Source organism: Hyla sarda, chromosome 1 (assembly GCF_029499605.1).
Source record: "Hyla sarda isolate aHylSar1 chromosome 1, aHylSar1.hap1, whole genome shotgun sequence".
NCBI classification, from domain to species: domain Eukaryota; kingdom Metazoa; phylum Chordata; class Amphibia; order Anura; family Hylidae; genus Hyla; species Hyla sarda.
In genome coordinates, this window is record NC_079189.1 from 266,506,545 (window position 1) to 266,519,838 (window position 13,294).

At 42.6% G+C, this 13,294-nt stretch overlaps 1 protein-coding gene across 8 annotated transcripts in view; it reads right to left on the reverse strand.

The window, feature by feature from the left end:
• The window catches only part of MPND (MPN domain containing), a 358,148-nt gene that overhangs the window by 29,488 nt on the left and 315,366 nt on the right, over nucleotides 1-13,294 (reverse strand). For all 8 annotated transcript variants that reach the window (XM_056571957.1, XM_056571964.1, XM_056571983.1 and 5 more), the window contains 3 exons: nucleotides 825-993; nucleotides 670-740; nucleotides 491-580 (listed from right to left, as the gene is read on the reverse strand). In XM_056571957.1, the coding sequence (XP_056427932.1) occupies nucleotides 491-580; nucleotides 670-740; nucleotides 825-993 (330 nt within the window). The remainder of the gene's footprint in view (nucleotides 1-490; nucleotides 581-669; nucleotides 741-824; nucleotides 994-13,294) is intronic.

Here is a 13,294-nt window from a genome sequence, read left to right on the forward strand (position 1 = left end):
GCTGGAACTTGCCGTGTATGACGCGAGCACCGTTCCGATGCTCGCGGTTATACACAGGACGTAAATGTACGTCCTGGTGCGGGAAGTCCCGCCAAACCAGGACGTACATATACGTCCATGGTCGTTATAGGGTTAAATCCTTTCAGGGGGCCCTGGATGTTTTTTCTTGAAAAATATGATATTACAAATAATAGATAATAGAGTCATGTGGATAGAACGTTGATCCAGGGGTTTATGCTGATTGCCATATTGGAGTTGGGAAGAAATGTTTTCACTTTCAGGGGGCAATTGACATCAGCCTCATGGAGGGTTTTTGCCTTCCTCTGAATCGACACAGGGTTTTACGTTGAACTTGATGGACTCTTATCTTTTTTTTTTCCTCCTTACTATGTAAATATGTCATATTTTATATATTACTAGTCACATCTCACAAAAACATTAATTATAAATATTTAAATGTTCAAGAAAAATAGTAACCCTGAGTCTTTACCATGTCATGCAAGATGTCATTGGTTAGAAAGCTGTCCTGTATATATGTCACTTCAACCTCCATAGGAATTCCATAATCATTTGGACGATGCTGAAAAATATTTAACAAATGACAAAAAAAAAAATTACTAGCAGCAACTTAGTTCACATTCACTGTTTTGCATTAGGTTTCTAACTAACCTCTGCTGGAGGCATAACCCAGAATGGACAAATTGTTGACGGGGATCCATGGTTTCCAAGGAAGTATGGGGCTAATTGAATGGAAAAAAACAACATAAAAGGAGTGCATTGCTTTACATGGCATAGTTTGATGAGGCAAATGAGAAATTTCTCACCACATATAAAGCCCAAGCATGGCTGGAAACTGTTGTCTGAGCCCTGCAGTTTAAGCTGATAATCCATCTGAGATTCAATGTCCTGCAAGGATGGCAGTGCAGGACTAAAGGGATGACTATGATACCAACCCACTAAAGACAGACCCCGTAGGAAGAGGCTGTGATAGATCTGTTAAGAAAATAAACTATACTTAATGAAAATGGAAAGAAGGTGATGTAAAACTGTATATGTAGATTATGTAAGACTCTTAGAGGTATCCTTAAAGGATTGTGTATTTAGCTGCTTTTATACCTCATGCCAGCTCTGCATTTACCATCATGGCCAAAAGCTTTGTGACTGACACACATATCAGCTGTGTCCTCTCCCTTTTAACATCTGACATCACAGGGAGTTCCCTTCCCTCCTCTCCTTCTGTCAGCACAGGAAAAAAACAGTGATATAAAGGTGCTGGTATTGGTAGCACTCTGATTATTGTCTATAGGAATGCTGGAGATACTGGAGCAATGTATTTGGGTATCTCCAGCATTCCCATAGACAATAAATGGACTGTGTGCTGTCCACCTTTTTATTCAGCGTGGAAAGTTCCATTCTAGAGACAGGGCTTCATTCTAGAAATGAGTGGATAGGGGATACCCCTTGTGAGAAGGTGAAGGGCATTGTGGTTCAGGGTCGGTATGTGTCACCAAGGCTCCTGGCCTTGGTGAAGTAAGTGCCGATAATTGTACAGTGTCTGTGCTGCGATGCAGACTGAAACTGTTGCTGTAGTATGGCTGGAAAGCTGGTGAGTAGAGTGGTGAACAGAGTGCCTGGAGGCTTGGAAAACACTTGCTTAGTGCCGCATGGCATGGACTCAGGCATGAACAAACAGGAACGCAGGTGGACTTAAGTCACTTTTTCTTTGATATGCATTTAAGACTTTTTGCTCTTTCCTAAGTGTGAATAAAACACTGAACTTTGGTTTGAAAAGCCCTGTTTCCGTGCCTCTATACTGCAACGCACCTGTTTGCAAAAGCGAGTGATCACTCCCTGTAACTCTAGATTGTTATGAAGAGTGAATTACAGTAAGTATGCTCTTACCCAGTGCAGTTTTGCAGCCAAAACCAGATGTGGATCAGCTTGAATTACATAATTAACCAAACAATGTGGGTTCTACTGTTGGACTAGGATGGTTTTTGTCGATGTGTCTTGATAAAGTTCTTGGTTTTAAGAGATGCTATTTTGGAGTATCTTGATGAAAATAAGTGTATGACTCAGCATGGGATTATGAGGGATCGGTCCTGTCAAACTAACCTGATAAGCTTTTATGAAGAGGTGAGATCAAGATTGGACTTTGGTGATTTTAGTATATCTTGATTTTTCAAAAGCATTTAATATGATGCCACATAAAAGATAAGTACATAAAATGAGGATGCTTGGGTTGAGGGTAATGTGTGTAAGGTAAATAACTGGCTAAGTGACAGGAAACATAGGGTGGCTATTTATGGTATTTACTCTGATTGGGTGGCTGTTACTAGTAGGTACTACAGGTGTCAGTTTTGGGTCCTATTCTATTTAATATATTTATTAATGACCTTGTTGAGGGATTGTATAGATAAGTATCAATATTTGCAGATGATACTAATCTCTGTACAGTGGTTAACACAATAGAGGACAGTGCACTGTTACAAATGGATCTGGATAGGTTAGAGGTTTGGGCTGGAAAGTGGCCGAAAGGTTCAACACTAATAAATGAAAGGTTATGCACATGGGGAGAAAAAATCCAGGCTGGGATTATGTATTAAATGGTAAAACATTGGAAACAACGAACATGGAAAAGGACTTAGGAGTTAAAGGGGTTATCCACCATAAGGTGATTTTAGTACGTACCTGGCAGACAGTAATGACATGCTTAGGAAGCATCCGTGCTTATCTTGGGGTTAAATGGCTATGTTGTGAGTCCACCATAGCATTGTGGCTAGCTTTTTGTGAACTGGTATTTCCTGTTTGAGTTTTTCTTTTTTGCCTACAAATCCCATAATTCCATTTTCCTCCCTCCCACACATCAGCCACCCACCCATTGAAACATAAAGGAGCTGCATCCATTCAAAAGACCTGTGGTTTTCAATCAGGGTGCTTACAGCTGTTGCATTAGTTGCATACTGATCTCTCTTCCAGCAAGCGATCACTCCACCCATTGAAGCAGACAGACTCCCTGTCATCACCTGACTAGTGAGTCAGATCTCAGCTGGATTGCAACCTGGGAAAAATCTGAGACAACAGTCATTTTGTGTGCTGTTAAAAATAAATATTGGGGTGAAAATCACAGAAGAATTGTGAGAAAACCGTCACACACAGGTACAGACACTATATTATGAACTAGCCGAGTACCCGGCGTTGCCCGGTTTTTCCTTCCTAATCCTTGTTGGGGAGGAAAATCAACAACGGAGGAAGCTTTTGACTTCATATCCTGTCCTCATATATTGTTGTCATATCCCGACCACCTATCCCGACCACCTATCCCGTCCTCCTATGCCGACCTCCTATCCCATCCTCCTTTCCCGTCCTCCTATCTCGACCTATCTTGACATCCTATCCCGACCCGTAATATGTGCACCAGGTATTGAAATATCTCCAGCCGTACGGAAGTTATGTGGGAACATACATTTCCCATTGATTTGCATGGGACGTTAAACAAAAACCCTGACCCTCACAAATGGGGGTAGTTAAGGGTTAAATTAACTATCTTATATTTTAAGTGGAGACTCAGGTATGTGAAAAAAGAAACAGAAAAGAAAAGCGCACTAATGTGCCATGATTCTGTTGGTCAGGTGTATAGAGAGGTAAAAGAGGTCTTTGTTGCAAAACAATAACAGACCACACCACTTCCTTCTCAAGCCACCATACAGGAGAGAAATTTAACATTCAATTTCATTTCACCTGTCAGTCTCAATTTGTTATTTACCTAATCAGCTGTTGCTGTGGAATGCAGTATGTCGGCCGCACCTCACAGAAGCTACACCTAAGGATAAATCAGCATAGATGCAACCTCAAAAAAGGCTACATGAAGCATAGCCTATCAAGACACATCACTCTGAAACAGAGATAAAGGGAATCCTTTCATGATCACTGCAATCGATTTTATTCCCAGCCACATTACCAACAGACTGGAAGCCCTAGCAAAGAGAGAGATGTTCTGGATGTACAGACTCGAATCTCTACAACCCCATGGTTGAAGCAGTTGAATTAATTCATTAACCCCTTAAGGACCGAGCCCTTTTTCACCTTAAGGACCGGAGCGTTTTTTGCAATTCTGACCACTGTCACTTTAAACATTAATAACTCTGGAATGCTTTTAGTTATCATTCTGATTCCGAGATTGTTTTTTCGTGACATATTCTACTTTAACTTAGTGGTAAAATTTTATGGTAACTTGCATCCTTTCTTGGTGAAAAATCGCCAAATTTGATGAAAAAAATGAAAATTTTGCATTTTTCTAACTTTGAAGCTCTCTGCTTGTAAGGAAAATGGATATTCAAAATATTTATTTTTTGGGTTCACATATACAATATGTCTACTTTATGTTTGCATCATAAAATTTATGAGTTTTTACTTTTGGAAGACACCAGAGGGCTTCAAAGTTCAGCAGCAATTTTGAAATTTTTCACAAAATGTTCAAACTCGCTATTTTTCATGGACCAGTTCACGTTTGAAGTGGATTTGAAGGGCCTTCATATTAGTAATGCCCCATAAAAGACCCCATTATAAAAACTACACCCCCCAAAGTATTCAAAATGACATTCAGTAAGTGTATTAACCCTTTAGGTGTTTCACAGGAATAGCAGCAAAGTGAAGGAGAAAATTCAAAATCTTCATTTTTTACATTCGCATGTTCTTGTAGACCCAATTTTTGAATTTTTGCAAGGGGTAAAAAGGAGAAAATTTTTACTTGTATTTGAAACCCAATTTCTCTCGAGTAAGCACATACCTCATATGTCTATGTTAATTGTTCAGCGGGCGCAGTAGAGGGCTCAGAAGGGAAGGAGCGTCAAATGGTTTTTGGGGGGCATGTCACCTTTAGGAAGCCCCTATGGTGCCAGAACAGCAAAAAAACACACATGGCATACCATTTTGGAAACTAAACCCCTCGGGGAACGTAACAAGGGGTAAAGTGAACCTTAATACCCCACAGGTGTTTCACGACTTTTGCATATGTAAAAAAAATAAAAAAAATTTTACCTAAAATGCTTGGTTTCCCAAAAATTTTACATTTTTAAAATGTGTAATAGCAGAAAATACCCCCCAAAATTTGAAACCCAATTTCTCCCGATTCAGAAAACACCCCATATGGGGGTGAAAATTGCTCTGCTTTCGCACTACAGGTCTCAGAAGAGAAGAAGTCACATTTGGCTTTTTGAAAGCAAATTTTGCTCTGGGGGCATGCCGCATTTAGGAAGCCCCTATGGTGCCAGAACAGAAAAAAAAAAACACATGGCATACCATTTTGGAAACTAGACCCCTCGGGGAAAGTAACAAGGGGTAATGTGAACCTTAATACCCTACAGGTGTTTCACGACTTTTGCATATGTAAAAAAATTTTTTAATTTTTTACCTAATATGCTTGGTTTCCCAAAATTTTTACATTTTTAAAAAGAGTAATAGCAGGAAATACCCCCCAAAATTTGAAGCCCAATTTCTCCCGATTCAGAAAACACCCCATATGGGGGTGAAAAGTGCTCTGCTGGCGCGCTACAGGTCTCAGAAGAGAAGGAGTCACATTTGGCTTTTTGAAAGCAAATTTTGCTCTGGGGGCATGCCGCATTTAGGAAGCCCCTAAGGTGCCAGAACAGCAAAAAAAAAACACATGGCATACCATTTTGGAAACTAGACCCCTCGGGGAACGTAACAAGGGGTAATGTGAACCTTAATACCCTACAGGTGTTTCACGACTTTTGCATATGTGAACATTTTTTATTTTTTTTACCTAAAATGCTTGTTTTCCCAAAAATGTTAAATTTTTAAAAAGGGTAATAGCAGAAAATACCCCACAAAATTTGAAGCCCAATTTCTCCCGAGTACGGCGATACCCCATATGTGGCCCTAAACTGTTGCCTTGAAATACGACTGGGCAAGTGCCATGCGCATTTGAGGCCTAAATTAGGGATTGCATAGGGGTGGACATAGGGGTATTCTACGCCAGTGATTCCCAAACAGGGTGCCTCCAGCTGTTGTAAAACTTCCAGCATGCCTGGACAGTCAGTGGCTATCTGGCAATACTGGGAGTAGTTGTTTTGCAACAGCTGGAGGCTCCGTTCTGGAAACAGTGACGTACCAGACGTTTTTCATTTTTATTGGGGAGGGGGGCTGTGTAGGGGTATGTGTATATGAAGTGTTTTTTACTTTTTATTTTATTTTGTGGTAGTGTAGTGTAGTGTTTTTAGGGTACAGTCACACGGGCGGGGGTTCACAGTAGTTTCTCGCTGGCAGTTTGAGCTGCGGCAGAAAATTTGACGCAGCTCAAACTTGCAGCCGGATACTTACTGTAATCCTCCGCCCATGTGAGTGTACCCTATACGTTCACATTGGGGGGGGAACATCCAGCTGTTGCAAAACTACAACTCCCAGCATGTACGGTCTATCAGTGCATGCTGGGAGTTGTAGTTTTGCAACAGCTGGAGACACACAGGTTGTGAAACACCGAGTTTGGTAACAAACTCAGTGTTTTGCAACCAGTGTGCCTTCAGCTGTTGCAAAAGCTACAACCCCCAGCATGTACGGACAGCGGAAGGGCATGCTGGGTCTTGTAGTTATGCAACAGCCGGAGGCATACTACATTGGCTGGGGATGCTGGGGATTGTAGTTATGCAACAGCTGGAGACACACTGGTTTACTACTTAACTCAGTGTGCCTTCAGCTGTTGCAAAACTACAACTCTCAGCAGTCACCGACAGCCAACGGGCATGCTGGGAGTTGTAGTTATGCAACCACCAGATGCACCACTACAACTCCCAGCATGCACTTTAGCTGATTGTGCAAGCTGGGAGTTGTAGTTACACAACAGCTGAAGGTACACTTTTACATAGAAAGAATGTGCCTCCAGCTGTTGCAAAACTACAAGTCCCAGCATGCCCATAAGGGCATGCTGGGAGTTGTGGTGGTCTGCCTCCTGCTGTTGCATAACTACAGCTCCCAGCATGCCCTTGTTGCATGCTGGGAGCTGTTGCTAAGCAACAGCAGGAGGCTGTCACTCACCTCCAACGATCCTCGCCGCACAGGTCAGTCCCTCGTCGTCTCCGCCGCTGCTCCTGGGGCCCCGATCCCAACAGGGACGCCGGGGATCGGGGTCCCCAGCACCGGGGGTCGTCTTCCCGCACCCGCTCACGTCCTCCGGAAGAGGGGCGGAGCGGGTTGCGGGAGTGACACCCGCAGCAGGCGCCCTGATTGGTCGGCCGGTAATCCGGCCGACGAATCAGGGCGATCGTGAGGTGGCACCAGTGCCACCTCACTCCTGCAGACTCTGGCTGTTCGGGGCCGTCTCTGACGGCCCCGATCAGCCAGTAATTCCGGGTCATCGGGTCACTGGAGACCCGATTGACCCGGAATCCGCCGCAGATCGCTGGACTGAATTGTCCAGCGATCTGCGGCAATCGCCGACATGGGGGGACATAATGACCCCCCTGGGCGATATGCCGGGATGCCTGCTGAACGATTTCAGCAGGCATCCGGCTCCGCTCCGGCTAGCGGTGGGGGCCGGAAATGCTCAGGGCGTATCCATACGCCCGCGGTCCTTAAGGACTTGGAAACGGGGGCGTATGGATACGCCCTATGTCCTTAAGGAGTTAAGCTTATAGAATCAACGCACGTAGTCAGTAGAACACACCAAGATCTAGAGTGACCAGATACCCTCTCATTGGATATGACATATATGAGGTATAAATGTTACCCATTTAGTTGTGGCATACATATTGTAATGCCTTATCCAGACAATTTGTGAAGACAATAAGGTGCTTCTTATAACCACCCGATTCCAACAACTGGACACAACGTTCTATTGGATGTAACACTCATAATATGAGGAATGAATGCTACCTATCTATACGTGACGGACATGTTGTAGACACTCAAATGCGCTACCTCGGAACCAACTGTTATAATGATATGTAGCGGTATAATCCGTCCGGTGCCACCGAATGAACATCATCCGAATGCCAAGCACAGACTTATATCCTAGGACTTTTCAGTATTTAAACCAGTCAAGGACAGTTTTTGCAATTGGACCATGCAGATCTGCCCGCTATGTTTCCCATTACTTTCCCTAACCCATGTGTTATTTCTGTTTTAAATGGTTTTAATTGAATGTGTTTTCTTGGGTCTTTGTGATAATTTGTGTATAATAAACATTTATTAAATATGATTATGTTTGATGGTGTGCAATAATTCATGGTCCTTTTTTGCACCCAGGTATATTCATTGGTGGTGCCCGTTGTTCCTCTTGTATCAACAATAGAATTTACATTGGAGTATCGGATGTTCGGGTTCGGCCGGTCTCCCATCCTCCGCGCCGCCTGCCGATATCTGTTGCGCTTCCTCTCCTGTCCCGGAGATCGAAGCAGTTTTTCTACCAAGCTCTCTGTATGTGTATGATGCCATCAAGCTGGGAACCACTCCCTCAAGGCACCTGGATATCAATATATGACCCGTTCATAAAATACACAATGATCTTCATCTACTTTGTATTCCTTATGTTTCTCTTGTTTGTATTGACAGACTTCTATCTGAATGTAAATTTGTTCTGTTTTGTATACACACAAACCACGATTTATGCCACCCGCTGAACTAGTTTTGCGGGCTTTTTATGTAGAAATAGCGAGGGAGCCAATCCCAATCTACCTTTGGATCTGACGAAGAGGGGGTCTCCGCCCCTCGAAACGCGTTATCCCTGTATCATCCTGTATGAATAAAAGAATTCCTTGTTTTATTGGACTCACGGCTCTTTCATTAAATCACCCATCCTGGAAAGGAGCGCTTTTTGAGCACCGTGCTTTTTGGTGGATCACAGATTCCCACTTCCAATCTACATATTTTAAGTGGACATGTAGGTAACATGTGACCAAGTATTATCGAAATATCTCCAGCCATTTGGAAGTTATGCAGTAACATATATTTCTCATAGACTTGTATGGGACTATAAACAAAAACCCTGACCCTGGCAAATGGGGGTGAGTATGGGTTAAATTACCTATCCTAGCCATTTGGACGTGATTGTGGAACATACATAAACAGATACACACATCGAGTGATATATATATATATATATATATATATATATATATATATATTACACTAACTTTACAGCCCCTGTAAAGCATAGTCAAATAAAAAAAAAATTCTGGAATACCCCTATAATAGTGAATTTAAAGGGGTACTCCAGTGCTTAGACATCTTATCCCCTATCCAAAGGCAGGTGGCAGAAGGTGCAGGTGAGAGGGGGTTGCAGATGAGAGGGAGGCGTACAGGTTAGAGGGTGGTGGTCCACCGTCCTGCATTATAGAGTCTTCTGAACTGCTGTATATGCGCTTGTTTTAACAAAAAGGTATTTTGTCAGACAATTTCGAAAAAAAATTGCGTTTTTTTGGGGTGGATTGTGAAGCTCGGTTGACGGGTGTGTAGTGTGTACTCGTGCATCAGTCAACTCCAGTCTGTGTCCGTTAGGCAATATATGGGTTACTGATGCAGCAGAGGTGGGGCCTTGGTCTTGGAATTTCAATTAATTAAAAAAATTGAACATATTGGCCCTCATTTACTATTCTAAACCCGACTTGTTTTGTCTTTTTTTTTGGCCCATCTTTGTCTGCGACATGTCGCAGACATCGTGTGCCAGTCTGCAACACGATGCAACATTTTTTCCCGACGGACCCAATGTGGATTCTCCCAAACCCGAAAAAGGGGCGTAACCCGACATTTCTGAGCTTTCCCACGTATTTATAAAGGTTTCCAACCCGAATTTGTTGAATTGTTGTGGATTTTTTCCCGACAACTCAGAGGAGTTGGAAACCAAAACCAACAAAACCCACGTGCGACAATCAGGATGCGACATAATAATAAATACCAGGGGAAAAAAGCAGTCGGGTAAGAACGCAAGATAGACTTACAACCCGATTTTCTAAGTAAATGAGGGCCACTGTGTGGTTTATTATATTATAGAAGAATGTCTTTGGGTGGTCCACCGTCCTGCATTATAGAGTCTTCTGAACTGCTGTATATGCGCTTTTTTTTTTTTTTTTTTTTTTAAAGGTATTTTGTCAGACAATTTCAAAAATAATTGCATTTTTTTGGGGTGGATTGTGAAGCCCGGGTGTGTACTTGTGCATCGGCCAACTCCAGGCTGTGTCTTTCAGGCAATCTATGGGTTACTGATGCAGCTGAGGTGGGGCCTGAGTCTAGGAATTTCAATTTTTTTTTTAAAAATTCAACAATTGTGTGGTTCATTATTTTTGAGAAGAAAGTCTTTGGGTGGTCCACCGTCCTGCCTTATAGAGTCTTCTGAAATGTTGGATATGCGCTTGTGCTGACACAAAGTTGTAAATAAAAAAATTATACAGTTTTGTTGATTTTGGGGCGGATTGTGAAGCCCTGTGTGTACTGGTGCATCAGCCAACTCCAGGCTGTGTTCTTCAGGCAATAAATGGGTTCCTGATGCCGCAGAGGTGGGGCCTGGGCCTGGGTCTGGGAATTAAAAATTTTGGATTGCGGGTGCTACAAAAAAAGATGGACACACCCTAATCCGTTCAGTGGAGCGCGTCTGTGGCCCCGGACATCTGAGGGCATAACACACCTGTTATTGCTCGATCTCAGGAGAAGGGGGTTCATCATCGGGAGAAAAGAGTTGCAGGTTGCCCTTGAGTCAGCAAGGCGGTAGCACGGTTGGCAGTCAGCGTGGTGTGGCAGTAGTGGAAATTCTGGAGCCAAACGTGCCCGGGGGAGCCCATCTGCTTCGCGGCGGGTTACCAGCACCAGACAATGAAAGATAGAGACACGCTAATCCGTTCAGTGGAGCGTGCCTGCGGCCCCGGAAATCAGAGGGCATAACACACCTGGTATTGCTCGATCTCGCAATTGATCGTGCAAAGGTAGGGGGTAATTAAAGCCTCTTGGGTACTGCTGAGGCCTACTCTTGACTGCTCCTGGTGCAATGTATGGGGTAACTAAACACTCTTGGGTAGTGTTTTTTTTTTTTTTTTAACTTACTGATAATTTTATCAGTAATAAAATTGAATTTTCCAGAATGCTAATCGTTACACAACGGAACGCTTGTTGCGTGTGATTTTCTAATGAAAATTAAAAAAATAAATAAATAAGGACAGGGATTAACTCTGCTTCATCATTTTGGGAGAAAAAAGTCCTTTGGTGATCTGATCTTTTGGAGACAGATGCGCTTACACACATATTGAATTAGTTTTTGTAAAAAAAAATCAAACATTGTGTGGTTTATTATTTTTGAGAAGAATTTCTTTGGGTGGTCCACCGTCCTGCATTATAGAGTCTTGTGAACTGTTGGATATGCGCTTGTTCTTACACAAAGGTATTTCTTTAAAAAAAATTCTAAAATGTTGTTGTTTTTTGGAGGGGATTGTGAAGCCCGTGTGTGTACTGGTGCATCAGCCAACTCCAGGCTGTGTCCTTCAGGCAATATATGGGTTCCTGATGTCGCAGAGGTGGGGCCTGGGTCTGGAAATTTCTAATTTTTGGATAGTGGGTGCTACCAATGAGAAATCTTTGACAAAAATTTCATATATTGTGTTGGTTTTTGGGGGGGGGGGGGGGGGGATTGTGAAGCCCTGGTATGTACTCTTGCATCAGCCAACTCCAGGCTGTGTCATGCAGGCAATATATGGGTTACTGATGCCGCAGGGGTTGGCGTCTGGTTCTGGAAATTTCAAATTTTTGGATAGCGGGTGCTACCAATGAGAAATCTTTGTCAAAAATGTCATATATTGTGTTGGTTTTTTTTTGGGGGGGGGGGGGGGGAGGATTGTGAAGCCCTGGTGTGTAGTGTACTAGTGCATCAGCCAACTCCACGCTGTGCCATTCAGCCACTAAATGGTCTCCTCTTGCTGCCAACATGTCCACGCTATGTCATTCAGTCACTATATGGTCTCCTGACACTGATGCCATCACCAGGCTCTGTCATTGTGCTGCTGTGCGGCAGTGATTCTAAGAGTGATGCCGGTAATCTGCATGCTATTCTGAATAACAGTATTATTTCACTACCCCAGCACACTCCATATGCGTTTTAGGACACAGCAAAATGTTCTATACCCCTATAGAGGCTGTATGTAGGCTAGAAATAGCCTTTTTTAACATCGATTCGCCGCGAATAAATTCGTATCGAAACAAACTTTTCGGGAAAATTCTGCGAATCGGCCGAATCGAATTTTTGAAAAGTTCGCTCATCTCTAGTACAAACAATACGCAGATACAGAAAAATGATGAGGCTAGTGTTGGATATACATAGTGAATCCGGACATAGCACAGCAACTGAAAATGACTTGCAAATGACGGTATTCCAAATAATTTACATAAACCATAGAAATATAAGGGCTGTAGCCCTATAAACACTAGGCAAGTAAGAATATTGCAAGTAAAGTTGAAGAATAGCAGGCATAAATAAGGAAAAAACAGGAATCCAGCAGTTATGTAATCCAGACCACTGCACTACCTTCCCCAATGTACGTTTCACCAGAAAATTTGGAATGCCACCATTTGCAAGTCATTTTAAGCTTTTGTGCTATGTCCGGATTCACTATGTACATCCAACACTAGGCTCACAATTTTTCTGCTTCTGCCTATTGTTTGTGCCATATTCTCTAAATTTTTTACATTTATTTGTCTTTTTAATGTTTGAACCAATAAATAAAATTTTTATCATTCAACCCTGGTGGGCCAGGGTGTTGGTTCTCAGGATCCAGGCCAATTCTTTCTGCTGAAGTATCTTATGGCGATCACCGCCGTCCCTTGGTACTTGAACAGTCTCCAGTCCTTAGAAAACCAACACATCTGGGTTACCAGCGTGGACATTCCTGACATGCTCTATTAAAGGGGTATTCCAGGCAAAAACTTTTTTTTTTATATATCAACTGGCTCCGGAAAGTTAAACAGATTTGTAAATTACTTCTATTAAAAAATCTTAATTCTTCCAATAGTTATTAGCTTCTGAAGTTTTCTGTCTAACTGCTCATTGATGATGTCTCGTCCCGGGAGCTGTGCATGATGGGAAAATATCCCCATAGGAACTGCACAGCTCCCGGGACGTGAGTCATCAGAGAGCAGTTAGACAGAAAACAACAACTCAACTTCAGAAGCTAATAACTATTGGAAGGATTAAGATTTTTTAATCTAAGTAATTTACAAATCTGTTTAACTTTCTGGAGCCAGTTGATATATAAAAAAAAGTTTTGGCCTGGAATACCCCTTTAATCGTGGGCAGCCATGA